At 38.5% G+C, this 18,266-nt stretch overlaps 1 protein-coding gene across 11 annotated transcripts in view; it reads right to left on the bottom strand.

Annotated features, from left to right (window-relative positions):
• Positions 1–1,034: 1,034 nt before the first annotated feature.
• LOC114525547 overlaps positions 1,035–18,266 on the bottom strand; it is a 61,324-nt gene continuing 44,092 nt past the window's right edge. For 6 of the 11 annotated variants that reach the window (XM_028546933.1, XM_028546953.1, XM_028546945.1 and 3 more), the window contains 27 exons: positions 18,047–18,223; positions 17,357–17,695; positions 16,845–17,123; positions 16,099–16,425; positions 15,444–15,917; positions 14,755–15,123; positions 14,053–14,313; positions 13,385–13,855; positions 12,282–12,728; positions 11,362–11,957; positions 9,886–10,752; positions 8,752–9,400; positions 8,417–8,658; positions 7,754–7,990; positions 7,351–7,551; positions 7,032–7,235; positions 6,762–6,938; positions 6,339–6,464; positions 6,008–6,187; positions 5,579–5,803; positions 5,271–5,474; positions 5,062–5,142; positions 4,585–4,938; positions 4,344–4,506; positions 3,250–3,918; positions 1,957–2,903; positions 1,035–1,775 (listed from right to left, as the gene is read on the bottom strand). In XM_028546933.1, the coding sequence (XP_028402734.1) occupies positions 1,395–1,775; positions 1,957–2,903; positions 3,250–3,918; positions 4,344–4,506; positions 4,585–4,938; positions 5,062–5,142; positions 5,271–5,474; positions 5,579–5,803; positions 6,008–6,187; positions 6,339–6,464; positions 6,762–6,938; positions 7,032–7,235; positions 7,351–7,551; positions 7,754–7,990; positions 8,417–8,658; positions 8,752–9,400; positions 9,886–10,752; positions 11,362–11,957; positions 12,282–12,728; positions 13,385–13,855; positions 14,053–14,313; positions 14,755–15,123; positions 15,444–15,917; positions 16,099–16,425; positions 16,845–17,123; positions 17,357–17,695; positions 18,047–18,223 (9,647 nt within the window). In that variant the 3' untranslated portion in view covers positions 1,035–1,394. The remainder of the gene's footprint in view (positions 1,776–1,956; positions 2,904–3,249; positions 3,919–4,343; positions 4,507–4,584; positions 4,939–5,061; positions 5,143–5,270; positions 5,475–5,578; positions 5,804–6,007; positions 6,188–6,338; positions 6,465–6,761; positions 6,939–7,031; positions 7,236–7,350; positions 7,552–7,753; positions 7,991–8,416; positions 8,659–8,751; positions 9,401–9,885; positions 10,753–11,361; positions 11,958–12,281; positions 12,729–13,384; positions 13,856–14,052; positions 14,314–14,754; positions 15,124–15,443; positions 15,918–16,098; positions 16,426–16,844; positions 17,124–17,356; positions 17,696–18,046; positions 18,224–18,266) is intronic. The other 5 variants (XM_028546985.1, XM_028546992.1, XM_028547001.1 and 2 more) reach the window with 3 other exon arrangements.

Below are 18,266 nucleotides of genomic sequence, written 5' to 3'. Positions count from 1 at the left end.
ACTATTATATCATGCATGATATAGGGTCTGTATGAATTATTACTGTTAATTCTAATTTTTCTCATCACAAACCTTTATATATAGTTTGTAACTGGTGCATGGGTATACTAATGAACAATATATCCTCATTTCCAATCGCTTAATTAAAGCCTTGTGGTCCAAGGTGATGGTAAATAACAGAATAAATATTTACATGGGACCTCTATATTCCACAAATCAGTTATATCCAGAAGGCCTTGCATGATATCTTAATATCTGGCGTCTCACTATATGCGCCTTTGCCTAATTAAAATCGTTTCCACATATGCATGTAAATTTGTGTACAAGAGGTTTCGAAGATCGTGATCCAATATAAGAATTAGTTGAAAATTTTTATCAATCAGTTTTCGAGTCGGATGATGAGATGTTTTCCGTCGAGAACTAGCTCTAAAATAAAAGATAAGATGCGCGAAAAAAAAAGTTAGTCGAAATCGGCTTAAATATCCATTTTTTGTCGATTGCTTAAGGCCATGCAATCCTACTTTTAAGAAATGTACTTTAGCAAAAGTAGGATCTTGTCTAAAAGTACACACGAATGACCACGGATGACCACGAGTGACCACGGATGACCACGAGTGACCACGGATGACCACGAGTGACCACGGATGACCACGGATGACCACGTGTGACCACGGGTGACCACAAATTATTTTTATGGGTTTATTTTAAAAAAATTAATTGTAATCCATTATAATCCATTAAATCAAGCAAGCTTTCCCTGTTTTTCGTTTTAACTGTTCTCCAATTTTATAGATAGCCAATCCAAAAAAATCACTTGTGGTCATTCGTGGGCACTCGTGGTCATCCGTGGTCACTCGTGGTCACTCGTATGTACTTTTAGACAAGATCCAAAAGTAGAATTGCATTACAAGTTGCAGCAAGGCCTTTGTTCTTTGAATATGCGTGTTAAAATATGAAACATAAAATGTTACTTTATGCATTCGACCATTATAACTTTATTTTTGTTTGAAAACATTTATTTAATAATCAACTGGACATTGACAGGACAGTTTATGTTATGCATAAAATATTACACAGGTGAATATATACAGCCTTAAGATACAGGTGATTTCATGCATATATCAATACAACCAGCACAGTGCAATTGAAATAATTAATCATTATAAACTATAAAGTATTGTGCTTAATACAAATAAATACTTGTTCCTTTTCTAAGTGATTATACGTCAATCTATATAACTGATCCGGTCAGTTTTAGAAAAATTTAAAAGATGAAAAAAGAAAAGAAGTATGCTTGAAGAAATGCGAAATTTTTCATGCAGTAAATACTATAAATAACTATATTATAAAGCGCACAAATACATTAAATTAATCATAAAGTTTCGTTTTTAACGTCAATTCTTAGACTTCTTACGCGTAGAATCTTTCTTTGTAGTCGTTTGTTGTTTTTGTTCATATTGCGCCAGTTGCACAGTTTTCCCTCTCAGTTGATTTTGAAAGAGTTCCAAGCGCTGAACACACGATCGTTTCTTCAACTCCAAGGCTTCCGCTAAATTCTTCTTTGTTGTCAAGGTAACAGAAGTCTGATACAAAAGTTCTTGTTGCTGGATATATTCATGAGATCCTTGAGCCAGCGTCTTGAGAGCGTCCGTCTTTGCAAGCACCTCTGTTTCTAATTCCTCAACATTGTTCTTTTGTTCCAACAATTCGACGGTAATCTCTGAAAATTCTTCATTCAAATTGTCAACTTTTTCTTGAATGTCACGCACTTGAACCTATTATGGACAATATAATTACATCACAATCTACAAAGTATGTTTGGAAAATAAGTTATCCAAACGGCTTGATTACTAATCACGTATAATGATTATTAGGAAATGTTGTCACCATTCTCACGTTGAGTAAAATGTTTGAAAAAGTAGCGATATTTTGAGATATCTTAAATTAATTCATTACCTCAATAAATGATTTGTGAAGATCTTCACCACCACTCGGGCGGCCATCGGCAGTTGACCGTTTTCTTGATCCGGGATAGGCCGTTGATGATCTTGAGACAGCCATGCCACGCGAAAACTCTCTAGCAGTATCACGTGAAACAAGATTTCCACGTGACTGTGCAAAACGTGTGACAGGGCGGACAGAACCTTCGAGTTCACGAAGACGTTCTTCAATGTAGATATCAGTACCTTGAATCTGAGCCTGCTCAGATTTATCATTAACGTTTCCGAGAAGATCCTGAATCTTATTACTTAATGCAAAATTGCTGTATTTGGATAATCGTTCAACCAAACCGTCTCGTGAGAAATGCACGCCATCCTTTGACGAACCACGAAGAAGTTTTACATCTAGCAAATCACCTACGACATCGCCATTTACTGGACTATCTTCTGTGCCTTTGATATTACTATCCAGTAGCTCAGCCACCTTCGCGAGATCATCATTTTGAGATGCGGAAGGAACACATGAACGACGATAACGAGCGAAGAAGAGATCGTCACAAACAATCGCCAAACCACGATGGAATTCTTTCACGAACGACGGTTCCGTGTCATCACGAAGATCTTGAGCTTTCAAGTGAGCAAGACAGTGAATTAACACCAAGACAAACTCACCGACATTCTCCAAACGTTCCTTGCGCATGTACAAAATTTGGTTGTTGGAATCGAAATAAAATGAGTTTCGATAAGCATTTCGAGCCAGTTGGGGATTCGGAGGAAGTTTATCAGCCAACAATAAAGTCACCGGGGAATGTTGACAATGGATTGTTAGAAGGTCAACTATGAAACAACCAAATTTATAAACAACAAATGACCGACTAGGTATCTTATTAAGATCGACTGGAACGAGGGTTTCGTCCGATGACCACAAGGTATCATCCTTGATGTCTGTGTAACCGGCACCTTCTACAAAGTGAAAACAAATTCTTAAAATATCGAATGTACATTTAAAGTTTAAAACTCGTATATGTTTGAATCTTGCCAGGGGCATGGGAAGCATATCAAATTTAGGGGCAAAAGCTTAGGAGCACTTAGAACAACAAAAATATGTAAAATATGTATATAGGGGTGGTTAATTATCAAAATTCAAGGTCAACTAAAGGGCATTTCTGGGGGAGGGCACGTTCCCTCTGTGCCCTAGTCCCGGCGCCCCTGTTTGTTTTAGTACGACTGATCTTGGCCAATATCGCAAAACGTCATATGAAACATGTGACATGCATTCCGTAATTGTTAAAAAATGATATATTTTTACCTGTCGAAGAAGACTTTCCTCCGTTATTTTCATTGATTAAATTCTTGATGTTCTCAAGCTTCTGATACAATGGCGACTGAAGGAGTAATGACGTTATCTGGCTTTCTGATAGTGGCGCAGCCATGCGATATGTTACAGGTAATTCAGGCTGACTGGATGCCGATGTTTGAATTTCAGCTTGTCCAGCAACAGCGACTAAATCATCAACCTGGATACTTTCCTTCAACTGCAAAACCTCATTGGCTTGTAAACGTTCTGTTTCAGCATGTTGTTTACCCTCGTGTTCCACCTTTTCTTCTTCCGCTGTTCTTTCCAGTTCCTTCATTTTCTCTTTTCGTTTTTCTTGTCGTTTTCTTTTCAATCTTTCTTCCAGTGAACTCTGCATTCTCATTCTGTCAGCGTCTAGTTTATTCATTAGTCTTGCTAAATCCTCACTATGTTCTTTAAGTAATGCGTCTTTTTCACCTTTACTTGCACCTTGTTGACTCATCTTTGCGATTTGTTGTTTTGCTTTCATTTTCCTTTCTTTTAGTAGATCTTCTTTTCTTGCATTCAACGACAGCATCATTTTTTCATTCTTTTTTCTTTCCTGTTCGTCATCTTTCTGTAAATCCAGTTCAAACTGATTGAGTTCCCCTTCCATGCGCCGTTTCTGCTCCCTTTCAAAATCTGAAATGTTAAAATAAAAAAAAAGAAAGTTGAAAGTAAAGCAATAAATTGATATTAATTTAATCGATATTCCTCATTCCACTAGGTTTTCTTGTTTATTTATTTCATATGCCTATGTCATTAGAGAGTCGCTCCCTTAATATGGCAGGTGACACTATGATACGTGGCAAAATATCGTTTGTAAATTTTCAGGTAGAATATGATGCAAACAGGTAACTGTGCTGGGACGTTCGGTGACCAACGAGATGGAACTAATCCAGGCTAAAGTGATACGGTTCTATGAAAACATTCTTTATCATAACTTCAAACTTCATGTTTTACAAACATGATTATTACAAATCGTGTTACGGTCTAAAATTTTCTTTGTTATCTGATATATGCCTCGAGAAAGTTTTTCCTAACAATGTGTTAGAAGATTTCCTCACCTTCATTTTCCTGTCTCTGCCTTTCATCGTTAATTCGTTTTTCGTCCTCAAGTTTTTTCTTGATTTCGTCCAACTCACGCGCAGCCTGCAAAGCTTTCTCTACAGATTTTTTATGAGCTTCTGACTGCTCGGGGGAAAGTTCACTCAAAGCGTCTGCATATTCCTGGATAGGTTAAAAGAAAAATATAAGAATGAGCTCGATTACTAATAACGAAATGCAGCAATATGCTCTTCTCTTTACCTGGTAATGCTTTTCCCTTAATTCAAGTTTCGCACGTGCATACCGAACTTCCCAATCAGCGGTGGCAGTAGTTTTTAATCTTCTCATTTCCTCACTATGTTTCCGTTCCAAGGCGCTCAATTCTAGTTGTTGTTTATTAAGCAGCTGAGCTTTACGTTGCTGGAACTCTTCTGGTGATAAATTTTCATTCTCCAACAATTTCAGTTTTTCGCCATGTGTCTTACGCATTTTTTCCATTTGCGAAGCATGTTCATCTTCCAACTTCGCAAGAGACTCATCAATACCAACACGTCGTTCTTCTTGGAATGTTTTATCAAGATCTTTCATCTCTTGTTCATGACGTTTTTCCAAAATCTTAACGAAGGTAATGGATTAATGTTATTAATATTACGCCTTTTTATCTTATAGCGGATAATTTAGCTGGCCTTATCACAGAAAAAAAAGATCGAACAGCAATACAGAATACAGGAGTTTTACCTTGCGAATCACTAGTTCACTGGAATCAGCACCGTTGTCTCGAATGGCTTGAAGAATCACGTCTTTCTCAGCAGCTTTGACCTGGAAACAAAAAATACATTAACGCATAGGACGAAGACCTCAAGTTTTCCACCTCGGGAACTTGTTCGCTCTCCACTCCATTCAAAATTTCAATTTCAATGGAAGTAAGGAAAGATTTGTGTACTTACATTGCTTGCTCGCACATCTTTAAGTTCTTTTTGTTGTTCTAAAACCTCTCTTGCTTCTTCTCGTTCATGTTTTCGTTGTAGAGCATCCATACGTTGTCGTCTTCGTTCTTGTAGTCTACGTTTCAGGTTGTCCTGTTGCCGTGTTCGATCGTTCTCCATGTTCTCAATCAAGTTTTCAATTTCTTGCTGGTGTGCATTCATCAGCTAAACATGGGAAGGGAAGTATTATGAATACAATTCTCTTAGACTTTCCAACTTTTTAGTGCCTGTAGGGAAAGAAAAACGACAGAATGGAAATCAATACTTACTCTTTCCATTTCAGCAGGATGAAGATCCTGTCGTGCCTGTCTATCAGCTGCTTGTCTTTGTTGAAGTTCAAATACTTGTTTTTCTTTCTCAGATTTAAACGCAGCTTCTTCATCTGTTTCCGCTTGACGTGCTTCAATCTCCAAATTTTTCTTTAATTTACTCTCTTCTTTTTCATGGCGATCTTTCATCTCCTCCAAGGCACGTAGTTGTTCACGTTTTACCGCCTGAAAAGAGGAAGTTGTCGAAACATGAAATTAGCAATTTCCAACCATATTTTGGCGGAATTAATGGTGCACAGTCTGAACCAAAATTCAAAAATGGCTCGGGGAAAATACACTGAACCTTTCCATTCCTTCTTCAGAACTATACTTTAAAAAGATTGCACAAGTTTAAAAAATTGAATATAAAATAATATAGCAGAGTTCTACCTTCTCTTCCATTGATTCAGTTGGTAGAGGGACATCAGGTATGGTTATACTCTCAGCAGTTAATTCTTGCTTTGTAACAACCGATTTACTTTGTTCTTCCAAAATAAGTCGTGCTGCTGTTTCATCTGCCAAACGTCTGGCTTCTGCTTCTCGTCGCGCTTTACGTGCTGCTATTTTATCCTGTTAGAAAAATACAGATATCAAGGTCAACACGAAAACATTGATAGGCATTTAAATGTCTCTGGCTTTAAGAATCCTATAATACTTCAAAAAATTAAACGAGCCATATCGTTAGCCTTTATTGACACCAAAAACAATAGCTGAATTTAACCTTTGTTGCTTGCATAGCTGCTGCTTTCTGCTTTGCAAGACTTTCCATGGCATTCTCATTATCACGACGTAGTTGATCCAAAATCTGCTGTTGCAACATGGGATCAATATCTTGCTCACGACCAACCTGTGAAAGTTGTTTGATCAATTAATTACCTTCTGTTTTAGCGTGCAATACTAATTAAAATGCTTTCATGGTAAAAAATCTAAACTACACTGTCCAACGTTTTCTGGAAATTGAAAGTAAACTCACACTGTCAGCTTCCAATTGAAGCTAATGCTTTTAGTGCAAATGTTCATGACAGAGGAAGGGCTTCGGTTTATCAACATGCAATCCTAATTATAGTTTGCTGCCCCATACAATATCTTATACTATTTTAAAAGCATATTGTTTTCTCTTGACATTTCTCTAAATTAAATTTACCTTCTCCAATAAATCTTTATATTTCTTCTTCACGTCATGTTCGTGTTCTTTGTTAACACGTTTCTTTATTTCCACAATATGCTGTGCTTTTTCAGTTTCATATTCAGCTTCTAACTCCTCTCGTTCGAATCCATGGCGCTTTTCCATTTCCACCAAGTCCAGTTCCTGCTCTACAGCCTGAAGACAAAATTCACGAGAATTGATCAATCGATTCATACGAGTACACAGTTGAGTTATCTGTGGAAAGTTTAAAAATATTGAAAGTCTTACTTGGGCACGTTCCAACTCTTGTTTTTCTTTTAACTTTCTTAATCTCTCCTTTCTCCTTTGTTCTAGTTTTTCATTCACTGCTGCTATTTGCAACTGTTTCTTCTCTTGTCTCTGTCTTTCTAAATCTCCTTCCATCCTCATATGTTCACGAAGATATTCCTCAGCTTCAGCACTACTTATTGCACCACTGCTACTGATGTTCTCCTGAATACGAGTGAACAAAAGTTGAGATGGAAATGATTTTTGCAAGTTGGGGTTCGGACCTACTTCTACGCCAGTGCCGTATATATCGATCGTTTATTGATTTACTGTAACTTACCACAATATCGCAAAACGAGTCTCCAATCTGTCGCGTTAACGAATTCGTCCTATCTTCTTCAGCTTTCTCTTCAGCATTTGCCAGGTCACGTGTCTCCTCGTGAGTGATGGTAGATAATACAGCAGTTTCCAACTGAAGAACACCATCTGTTGTGAAGTCTCGTAATTCATTTTCCTTCAGTGTAATATCGTGATCCTCAGCCTGCAAATGATGAAATAAAACAATAAGAATTACCACATCATTCGATTTGAAGTAGCCAAAATATGAATAATTTTTAGACTACATTGTTACAACTCAAGAAATACAAAACAACCCATCATCATTTGTACTATCATACACTTCAATATGTTGTACATCAATTAAAAACAATAATAACTGTTTTTAGTATTAAATATAATAATACCTCCTTCATCTGCTTCTTTAATAATGCCGCTTCTCTTTCCTGTCGTTTCTTTCGCAATCTTTCCTTCAAGTTATTCATCTGTTGTTCTTTTTCTGCTGCAAGGTTGTGTTCCAAGCGTCGTAGTTCTTCATCGTGCGCGTTCATAATTGCTCTCATTTCATCCTCGCTTGCACATCCTGATAATTTTTCAGCTAACTCTTCTGCCTTCAGGCTGATGACCTCATTACGACGTTCCTCCTGGAGAGATAATAATTGGAGGCAATCAATCAGATGTGTGTCTTTCAGGCACCTTTTATTCGGTGGAAAAAATATATTTTTTGTTAAATTATAATTACGTTGAAGGTTCTAAAGTACACTTTTGAATAAATTTTGAAATCGCTAAAAAAAGCTACAATATTTGGAAGCGGAAATAATAGCCGTATAAGTGGTCGAGTTCAACAGTATTTTGGTATTCAATATTCAACAATCCTCTCTGGTTGGGTAGGGTCCAGCTTTACAATACATTTTCAACCAATAGCATAGCTTGGTTCTTTAGAAAGCATAGAAAAGCATTATCCAATTGGACGAACGCTTCCCAGCACTACGACATGCCCCCTCTGGTTTTAAGAATCTGATAATATGGATCGAATTTTAGTAACAAGAAAGGAATGTCTAAAATATTACCTGTTTGTTCAGTAAACTTCTTATTTCAGCCTCCTCTTCCTCTCGTAATTCATGATCTACCTTGATTCTTTCATCGTTAAGTCTCTTGACAATATTCCATACACCAGAGTTCTTAGACAGTCCAATCCCCTGAGAAATACCTGCAGTGTCTCGTGTATCACTTAATGTCACGAGATGTTCCGTTTGTTTAATTTCAGTCCTTGTTGGGCAAACTGCTGGATAAACAGACTCACTTGGAAAACCTAAATTACAGGATATTGTCAAATCACGGGAAAAACAATATGATTGAGAAACTTATTTTAGCAAAAATATTTAATGCAATGAAAAACCTTTACCTTGACCTTGTTCTCCGTGTGGCATTGCATGTCCCCCGATTTCAATTTTATCAACAAGAAGTTGTAATGTTTTCATCAACTCTTCCTCTCTATTCCCACCTCCAAGGAAAATTTCTTTGGTTTTCATTTTATCTTCTTCATCTGTTCCTGAACTACCCTGCGGTGTATCAACATTCTGACTTGCTGCCTCTCGGGTCGCCTCAATCAAAGCTGTAACATCCATATTATTCAACATTTGCTTCAGGTTCTCAGCTTGTTGGCTTATACGTTCATAAAATCCTCTTAGATCTGCTTGATGACGTGCGAGTTGTGAGGTCACGTGTAATGTTTGATCTTCAAGTTTATCATACAAAGTACGAACGTTGAAATTTTCCAGTTCAAATTTAACACTCTCTGTCTGTAAAGATGGCGCGCCCTCAGCTACACCCCTTGGGCCAAGATCACTAGGAATATCATCAACACCAGGGATGGGAACAACCGGGATTGGGGCACCAAGACTTTTATACTTTGGACGCACTGCTCTGAAGGAGTATTGCCCAAAGTTTCTAGGTCTCCATATCATGGTTGCGATCACCAACATGATAACACAGATCAACATAAAAGCAGTTAGACCATAAATAATCAACCAGTTTGGAGCGAGATTTTCTGGCTGCAAAATAAGTGTAAATTAACTTAATATGGGGATTTGACAGTCTAAAGGTGACAATAGTAAATGGTAAACGAACGAATAATATGCGAGTCAAATAATATATACTGTATATGTTTTTGTGGAATGTTAAAGAGAGCGATGAAATACATTCGATTGATTTGGAATTTTAAGGGAGAGGGTTAACTGTTACAAAAACCCATATTGGAAAGAGACTATTGAAAAAGTGTTCCAAAAAGGCAACGTTTAAAGAGACAGTGTTTTTAGCGGTAAAGCTTTTCAGAGGTAAAGGTTTTCTGTCATCTTCATTTCAAACGTCTTAACCAAGCGTGAGATCTTTATCGAGAAATATCGGGCCGAGGTCTTTTTGTAATATATCACTGGTCCATTACAGAAAAGTAATGGGGTAAATGGACCGCTGAAAAATTCCTCTCAGCCGACCACAGGGCTCCGTAATAACTTTAGAAAGAACAAAAAATTGTGCTTACTTCAGATTTTGCCACCCGATATTGTGTGAGAGTAATGGAACTTGCTGGAAGAAGTTGATTGTTGAACTTTTCACTGCATTTTTCACCTTGTACCGTCACCTTAACAATCATCTCACGAAGTGGTTCACCGTTGTCATAAAAAACAAATACTCCAGCTTCGGTGAAAACGTTAGCAAACGTTGACAACGACTTGTTTGTATCTCGTATTAAACTATGAAGCAGACGGAAATTGCCGTAGTCGAATCTGTCGTTTTGGTTGAAAAGATGATCTTTATTGTACCTTGGATAATGACTCAATGAGCGATTTTCTTCATTAACCTCGACTCTAAACAAAATCGCGCTTCCTATTTCAATGCATATGAAAGGATTAGGAACTGAAGCAGGAGAAGTGTTACTGGTGGGATTTGGGGTTGTGGTGGTATTTGTCACACTACGACGAGAACGTCCTGATGGAACATTTTGAACAGGTTCTAAAGGTGACTGAGTTATGTTGGTAATCAACACTCCAGCAACGCCCGATGACTGCATTCCAACAATCTCTGTATGATGTTTATCATTATCATAATCTGCGATACCATAATCATCGCCCAATTCCTCAACTTTCACGCCATCAACTGATTTCATAACAAGATAGAGAGCACTGCTTGTGCTGTTACGTTGGATCGTGATCTTTGGTTTCCTCTCGCTACAGACGTTGTCACAGATATCATCAGGAGCGTCGTAACTACAGATACAACTACCGCGGTCAACGTCTAAATAAGATCTGTCACTTTGAGGACAAGCTCGTTTACACGAAACACTATCTGGATCAACACAATCACGAGTACGAGACATGCGTACTTCACCACTATTACAGCGTTCGTCAACCTAAAATTCAAACAGATGAAATGCATCATCACATCGCTTTCAAATAATGAGGTGTAAAACGTTGCAAATAATGAGGTGTCCCTCAACTGTCCCTTAAATTTATTAATAAAATGTACTTCGTTATTTATTATTCGTGGTACGAAAGATGAATTTATCAGTTATATTTCTAAAAAAGTCAGAAAACAGCATGGCCAAGAGAATCATGGTCAAGAGAGAGAGCCGCTTTTATTAAGCATGTATGCAATGTTTCAAGCAAACCAATGCATGTTAGCTATATGCCTGTTTTCGCATTTTCAAAAGTTATATATCATTTCTTGAAATCGTTGAAAATACTTTAGAATCTAAGTTCGTTAGCAGGATACAATTAAACTTGTTATAATTTTCACGTTACAGGAAATACGATATTAGAATAATTCCTTTAGTAACATGAAATAACTGAAAAACCATCTCTATTTTAGTGATAGGAACTATGGGACCATCTCTATTTCTAGTGATAGTAACTATTAACGGACTATGGCCTCATACCAATAGGCAGGCAATAAATTTTACTTCTTAGGACTCGCATATTCAACATAAGTAATGAGATCTGCGAACATTTTATTGACGTACCTTGGGTTGACAAGACAAGTCACTATTTCCCTCTTCCTTTTCTCTGTTCACTTCGTTATAATAAACATATCCTGATAAACACTGGCATGATCCATCCGACACCTGGAATGATCTGTAATCCCCCATACAATCACATATTGGAGAGCCTCGACCTGAAGTTGCACTGCTACCACATGGTCGACAAGCTAACTGTCCCAAGCGGTTATTGAACGTATTCTCAGGACATTGTAAGCAGTCAGAGCTGCTCACTGCACGGTGTTTATTTCCATACATGCCAGGCGGGCATGGATTAGGACTAGCTGACCTTTCGGGGCAATAATATCCCTGAGTACAGGGGTTAACGTGAGGTCCAGTAGTGCCAGCAGGGCAGAAATAGCCCGCAGGGCATATTGAACAGTTATGACGCATTGGATGATTGCCATAGAAACCATCAGGGCAGATAGAACACGTGTCTTGTAACGACGTACGATTGCCAGCGACACGTTCGGCAGAATATCCCAGAGGGCACTGTAGTGGTCGATCGGAGCGTTCTGGACAGTAATGAGGATATTCACATAGAGTTATTCCAGAGGAATTCGCAGGACAGGAATAACCGGCTATGGAGAAAGTGAAACTTACCATAAATCAACTAAAATTAATGCAAAGTATTCCTTGCGAGCGAATGGTGTCTTTTGTGAAGTCATATATTTATAATGAAATTATTATAGTTCAGTTATACAATATTACAACGTTTTTTCTTCAACTGCGAACACAAACCACGGCTTGACGCTCATGTTTTTTTTAACGTTTGTGGTTCACGGTTTCAACCGCTGGAAGTGTATTTTCACGTAGCTCATTTACCTCAGTGTTTTGTTATTTCATTTGTGTCTAAATTGTTCTAAATGCATTTATACGTGAATTTGGATACGATCTGGACTTACCTGGACAAATAAGTGGATCGCCAGTCATTGCCGGGCAATAATGCCCTCCGGGACATAATCTCTCTAAAGCAGAGCCCTCTGGACAATATCGTGTTGCACGACATGAAATGCCATGGACGTTTGCCTTTCCGTCAGGACAGTAATACCGAGCAGGGCATGGTGAACAGTCTGTAGCATTCTTTGCCCCCACATGATTACGTAATTTTCCTCCAGGGCAAGCGGTAGGACCTTGACCTTCAAGGCAGAAATACCCGATCGGGCATTCGTACCCTCTGACACTTGCAATTCCAGTGATATTACACCAATATCCAGCAGGGCAGGGGAAACAATCACTGATATTTCTACCATCTTTTAGATCTCTGTGTGTATTCAATGGACATTCCTGTGGGCCACTGCTCCCTTGTTCACAGTAGCTACCAGTCGGACAAGGTAATGCATTGCCGTTACCTAAATGATATAGTACGAGGATTGCGATTAATACGAGGAAATCTGCATGTCAACAAGTACTAGTTTAGTTAGGAATAGCGCTACGTTTTGGGAATATTCAAACCTTTTAGATGCTGATTTTGGACAAACGTTTAGCGTGCGATTATAGTTTGTACTGTTCAAAAATGTATCAGTACGAAACCTTTATGGATAATTTTTTGAAGTGAACTTTATGAAGAAAGAACAAGTTGACACCTTTGATCCACAACATGAAGGAACGAAGGTTGGAAAATATTTCTATCGAGATGGGGGCATAGTGTAAGGTGGAGATGTCGAAATTTACTTTTGTGCACATAGATCGAAAATATAAGAGCACTATTGAATTCGGTTTTTTACATTAAACTCTTTTGGTTTTAACCGAAGCACTCTTATATTCAAGGTGTATTTAAAGGGTGTGCATTATCATCACACCTCCTTGCAAAGTCTCAGAGAATGTTTAACTTAATTCTAATTTTTAAAATTAGGTTTGCCGAATCAACTTCCACAACAAATCAACTTTCACAAGTACTAATTAACACATTTCAACCGAATCGATCCGTTACAATCTTAGGCTGCTGACATTATAACTGACAACTTCAAGTTTAGGTAACTACATGCAGAATCTATAAGTTACATACCTCCAAAGCACTGTTTTCCAGCAGGACAAGGCTTACAGTCTGATACCAATCCATAACCACCAAGATAATCTTTCAATGTATTGTTGGGACATGGTACTGGATTTAATGTACCATTTGGACAATAATACCCTACAGCACAGGGTCCTGCCTCGACTGGGTACGAATAATTTCGAAAGGAAGGGTTGGGATCAGGACTTCGACTCTTGCAATAATATCCTGCTGTACAGGGACCGACTATCCTTCCTGCTCTACAATAACTTCCAGTTATACAGTTATTACATTGACTATCATTCACAAGTTTCACCGTCTTAGAATAAGTACCAAGAGGACATAGCGTCGGAAACGAACTGCCAGCCGGACAGAAATTATGTTCAGGACATGGAATTTGGTGGGTAAAATTCGTGCTCAAACAGTAATACCCAGCAGGACATTTATCACATTCCCATTTACCTTTTTCTGGTTGAGATTGACCTAAAATTTTAGTGGTCGAGAATAAGGCAAGAAGCGTTGCATAACAATATAGGAACATACAAAGAAAGTGGAAGCTATTACCATACATTACAAATCTACTTAATAACAATAACCTTAAAATTCAACTTTTAATAGTTGTCAATAATATCATTAAACTGCACGACGTTCTTCATATTTCAAAAATTATTAATGTGTACCTGCAGGACATGGTACTGGGACAGCGCTCCCTTCTGGGCAATAATGACCAACTGTACACTGATGAGACGGTTCCTCAACACCTCCTTGACAGTAATATCCTTTGTAACATTTCCCGCTTGGTTCTCTGAGTCCATAGCCTTTACAGAAATACCCACGTCGACAATTCAGACATTCGCCTATAGATCTTGCTCCAGTGGTATTGCGAAATGTTCCTGGAGGACATTTGGTGGGGGCTTTTGTTCCTTCTTCACAGTAATATCCTATACACAAACAAAAATAACAGATTAAAGGCACATGCAGTCCACAGCCCTAACTGAATCTCACGATTATACATATATTTTATCAACATATTATTTATCCATTCATTTGATGCATGATGACGTATGATGACGTATGATGACGTATGATGACGTAGCTATGATGTCTGAGTTAAGCCAGCAGAATAGTTATAACGAATAAATATAAAGAGGGCTTAAGCAATAAACTTCAGTAAATTAGGATTCGGTCAAAAATAGATCATTGGGATCGATAAAATTGTCAACTAGAACGTAACATGAAATCGTAAAATTTGGATCAAATTATCCTTGATTTTGGAATGCAGGATGTGCGGATTTTTCTACTTGTACACTGAATTTCAGGTGCGGTTTGGCCAGACTAAACGAATAATCTCCTTGTTCACTTCACCCGCATGGGATACCAACCTTCTTTGCAAGGTCCATGGAGTGAAGAAGTATTTACACGTTCTGGAGTAGCACTTTTTGCTCCGCTCTCGCAAAACCAGCCTGCAGCACAAGTTAGATTTGGCGCTATATTTGCCAAACCAGGACAATATTTGCCAGTTGGACAGGGTGAACATTCTGATGCAGTTTTGAGACCAGGCTCTTTCCCATAAGTACCACTAGGACATGGTTCAGGTATACCAGATTGACAATAATGACCAAGTTTACACTTAGGGGGAGATATGGTGTTGTTGCCTTCACACATGGTACCATTGTTGCAAACGTCGCAGTTTGATCGACCAAGATCTTTTTGGAATGTTCCACGCGGACATGCTTTTTTTGTGAGAGCACCTAAAAAAAAAGAGTAAACCAAATTAATATATGTTTTTAATAATTATTCATTCCATGCCTTCGCTTTGTAACATAATAAACTCGTTCTCGTTCTTTTTGGTAACCCATGTAGTGGTGATTTCGAAATTTTAGAGCTGAACGAACTGAACGAAATTGAAGTACTTTTATGGCATTTACAATTTATGTGCACCGATTTGTCGGGTTTGAAGTTCCAGCAAAGTACCAATTTGATCTCTAAGGGAGCCTCTAATATATGCCTGAAAGTCACAATATGATAACACAAAACAAACTACTAGCTTGTTTGCTCACACTTCCAGTACCTTCTTCACAGTAGAAACCACGAGGGCATATATAACCAACAATATTATCAGTCGGTGTAGGAGTGCTTGATCCGCCTAGACAGATATAGCCAGCACTGCATTTTGGAGGCTCGTTGGATGTTACTGGACCTGAGGAACTGCAATATCGCCCCGCTGGACATGCTTGACATTGAGATGAATTACCAATACCCCCCATAGTTGAAAATGTACCAACAGGACAGTTCTTGGGATGTGTTGTACCACTCTTACAATAATAGCCTGGTGGACATCTGTCGTTGTAATATTTGAACGTGAAGTTTGATGGTGCGGTTAAGTTCATGACCGGATATGGGTATTGAGACGACTTCAAGCAGTAATAACCAGCAAAACAGTCGCCAGAAGGTTCAGACAAACCAGTCCGACCACAAAACTTTCCTGCTGGGCACTCGGTACATTCCTCTATAGCTTGCGCACTTGTTCTATTGTTAAACGTCCCTAAGGAAAATAAGGAAAACATGACTTATATGAATTCATTGAGACGACAGCCACGTAAAATCCGCACCCAAACTTCCCAACAACCCAGTTTCGTCAAACTGGCACCCAGGGTCTTACTCTCCGAAATGCATAGCACTCTTTATTACTCCCGGAACAAATTGCATAGTTTCAGATGAATTACCTTTAGGGCAAGCAAAGGCCTTTGCCAATGTTGTTCCCTTCGGGCAGTAGTACCCAGTGGGACATCGTGAAGGATTAACGACTGGACCTAATGCAGGATTACAATAATATCCCGGTGGACACTCATTGCAACTATCTTGACCCGTCATATTTTGATATGAACCATTCCAGCAAGACTGCGCTCCTATCGAACCACGTGGACAATAATGACCAGCAGTGCATATAAATTCAACTGGTGATTTGTCACTCTGACCGCCAGGGCAAAAGTATTTTGCAGCGCATTTGTCAGTTGGATTAATGTTCCTTGTTCCAGCACAATAATAACCACCTAATAAAAGAAAACAAAAGGATCACAACACAACCTAACTCCAGCAAACAAATTAGAATTTGGACAGTTCAAGACGACAAAAAGCAAAGCAATTTATCATCATGCGAAGTTACGAAAGACAATCTCTCACATTTGAAAGCCGCAAAAGTGACACCGCAAATGACGTAACTTTTTCGGTTAAATGCAGAAATATCAACCAGAAAGAAACTTTTTATCCTTAGTTGTCTTTATCAGTCATACGAACCTTTAGGCTCAGCGCTCGCATAACACTTCTTTTTACTAAGACAACTCTTACGGAATATAACGTCCGGACAATAGGGCAATTAAGCTATTATCACCTTTTTTGATTATACGGCACACTAACAACACTCCCAAAATAACTAATGATAAAAAATGCATTTTAACTCGATTCATCTTACCTTCACATTGTTGACAATCCTCTCGCTTCGTGTTTTTAGTGGTATTAGAAAATGTGCCAGCTGGACAAGGCACAGGTACCCCGGTACCTTCAGGACAAAAATGTCCCATTGGACACTCGTATTGGTCAGGAACAGTGGAGGTGTCATTACAATAATAGCCAGAAGTGCAGTTACCAGTGGGCTTATCAAGGCCGGCATTAGCACAATACATACCAATCTTACAACGAAGGGGTTTTGTCGATGCTTTGGGGCAATAGAATCCGATTGGACAAATACCACCTTAAATACATAACAAACAAGTCAGTATTGCTGAATGAAAGTTGATATCTAAGGGAACGAACTCAGCTTAAAAGAACATCTGCCTGTGGCCTTTTTTCTGTTTCATTGTCAACGAAAATAAACGGTTTCTGAATTTTATCCTCACTCTCAGTCGAATGGCTGACAAATTCAGTGACTTGAATCACTCCAACTCAAAAACCGAACTGTGTATTTGAAGAGAATTATATGACTACCTGTGGTAGTGTTCAAGGCTGGACAAACACACTGGGAATAACAGGAAACGTTAGCCGCACTAAGATCAAGAATACCAAAGTCACCAGGACGTTTCATTGAAGCACCACCAGCACAATAGAAACCAGGATCGCAAACACCACTGGGTTCAATCAATCCTTCGCCACCACAATAATATCCAGGCCAACATTGTTGACAGGAACTCGGATGTGTTTGCGACGTCCTGTTGTTAAACGTACCCGATGGACAAAGGTAGTGTGTCGCAAACATAGTGCCATTTGGACAATAACTTCCGGCCGGACAGTCAGCTGGTACTATTGTTGTACCATTGCAATATTTTCCTAAACAATAGACGGCAAAATATCAGCGTTAGTTTCTTTTGTAAGAGCCTGGTCCGCACCAGAACTCTCGCCTGATGTAATGACTACAAAAGCAGTACGACGAGCTAAAAAATAACCACACAGAGAGAAATCGTCGCACAGTTGATAGCTTGAAACAAATAAAATTCAAAGGTCTGTCGGTGGTAATCAGTAGTAAAATTAATCAATTTGATTTTCTATTCGTCGCAATGCTTAAACAAACCCCGTACAATATATATAGTATAAGTACAATATATATAGTATAAGTACAATATATATATAGTATAACTACAATATAATTATATAGTATAGTGTTTCTAATGGTGCACACACCTTCAGGGCAGATCATACAACTTTTCATCATCGGCAAGGGAGCATAATACCCCTGTTTACAGGGAGAGGGATTTCCTGTTCCAACTGGACATTCATGGCCAGGGTAACATATTCCTCCATCACCAGTATTTGTTGAGGATGGCGTTGAAGTGTTAACTCCAACTTTACAAAAATATCCTTGAAAAATGAAAAAAAAATACAATACCTACTACTGGGGGAG

The sequence above is a fragment of the Dendronephthya gigantea genome, unplaced genomic scaffold (assembly GCF_004324835.1).
Source record: "Dendronephthya gigantea isolate DGI-Jeju-01 unplaced genomic scaffold, DenGig_1.0 000001F, whole genome shotgun sequence".
Taxonomy (NCBI): Eukaryota; Metazoa; Cnidaria; class Anthozoa; order Malacalcyonacea; family Nephtheidae; genus Dendronephthya; species Dendronephthya gigantea.
This window is presented reverse-complemented; position numbering and strand designations above follow the sequence as displayed.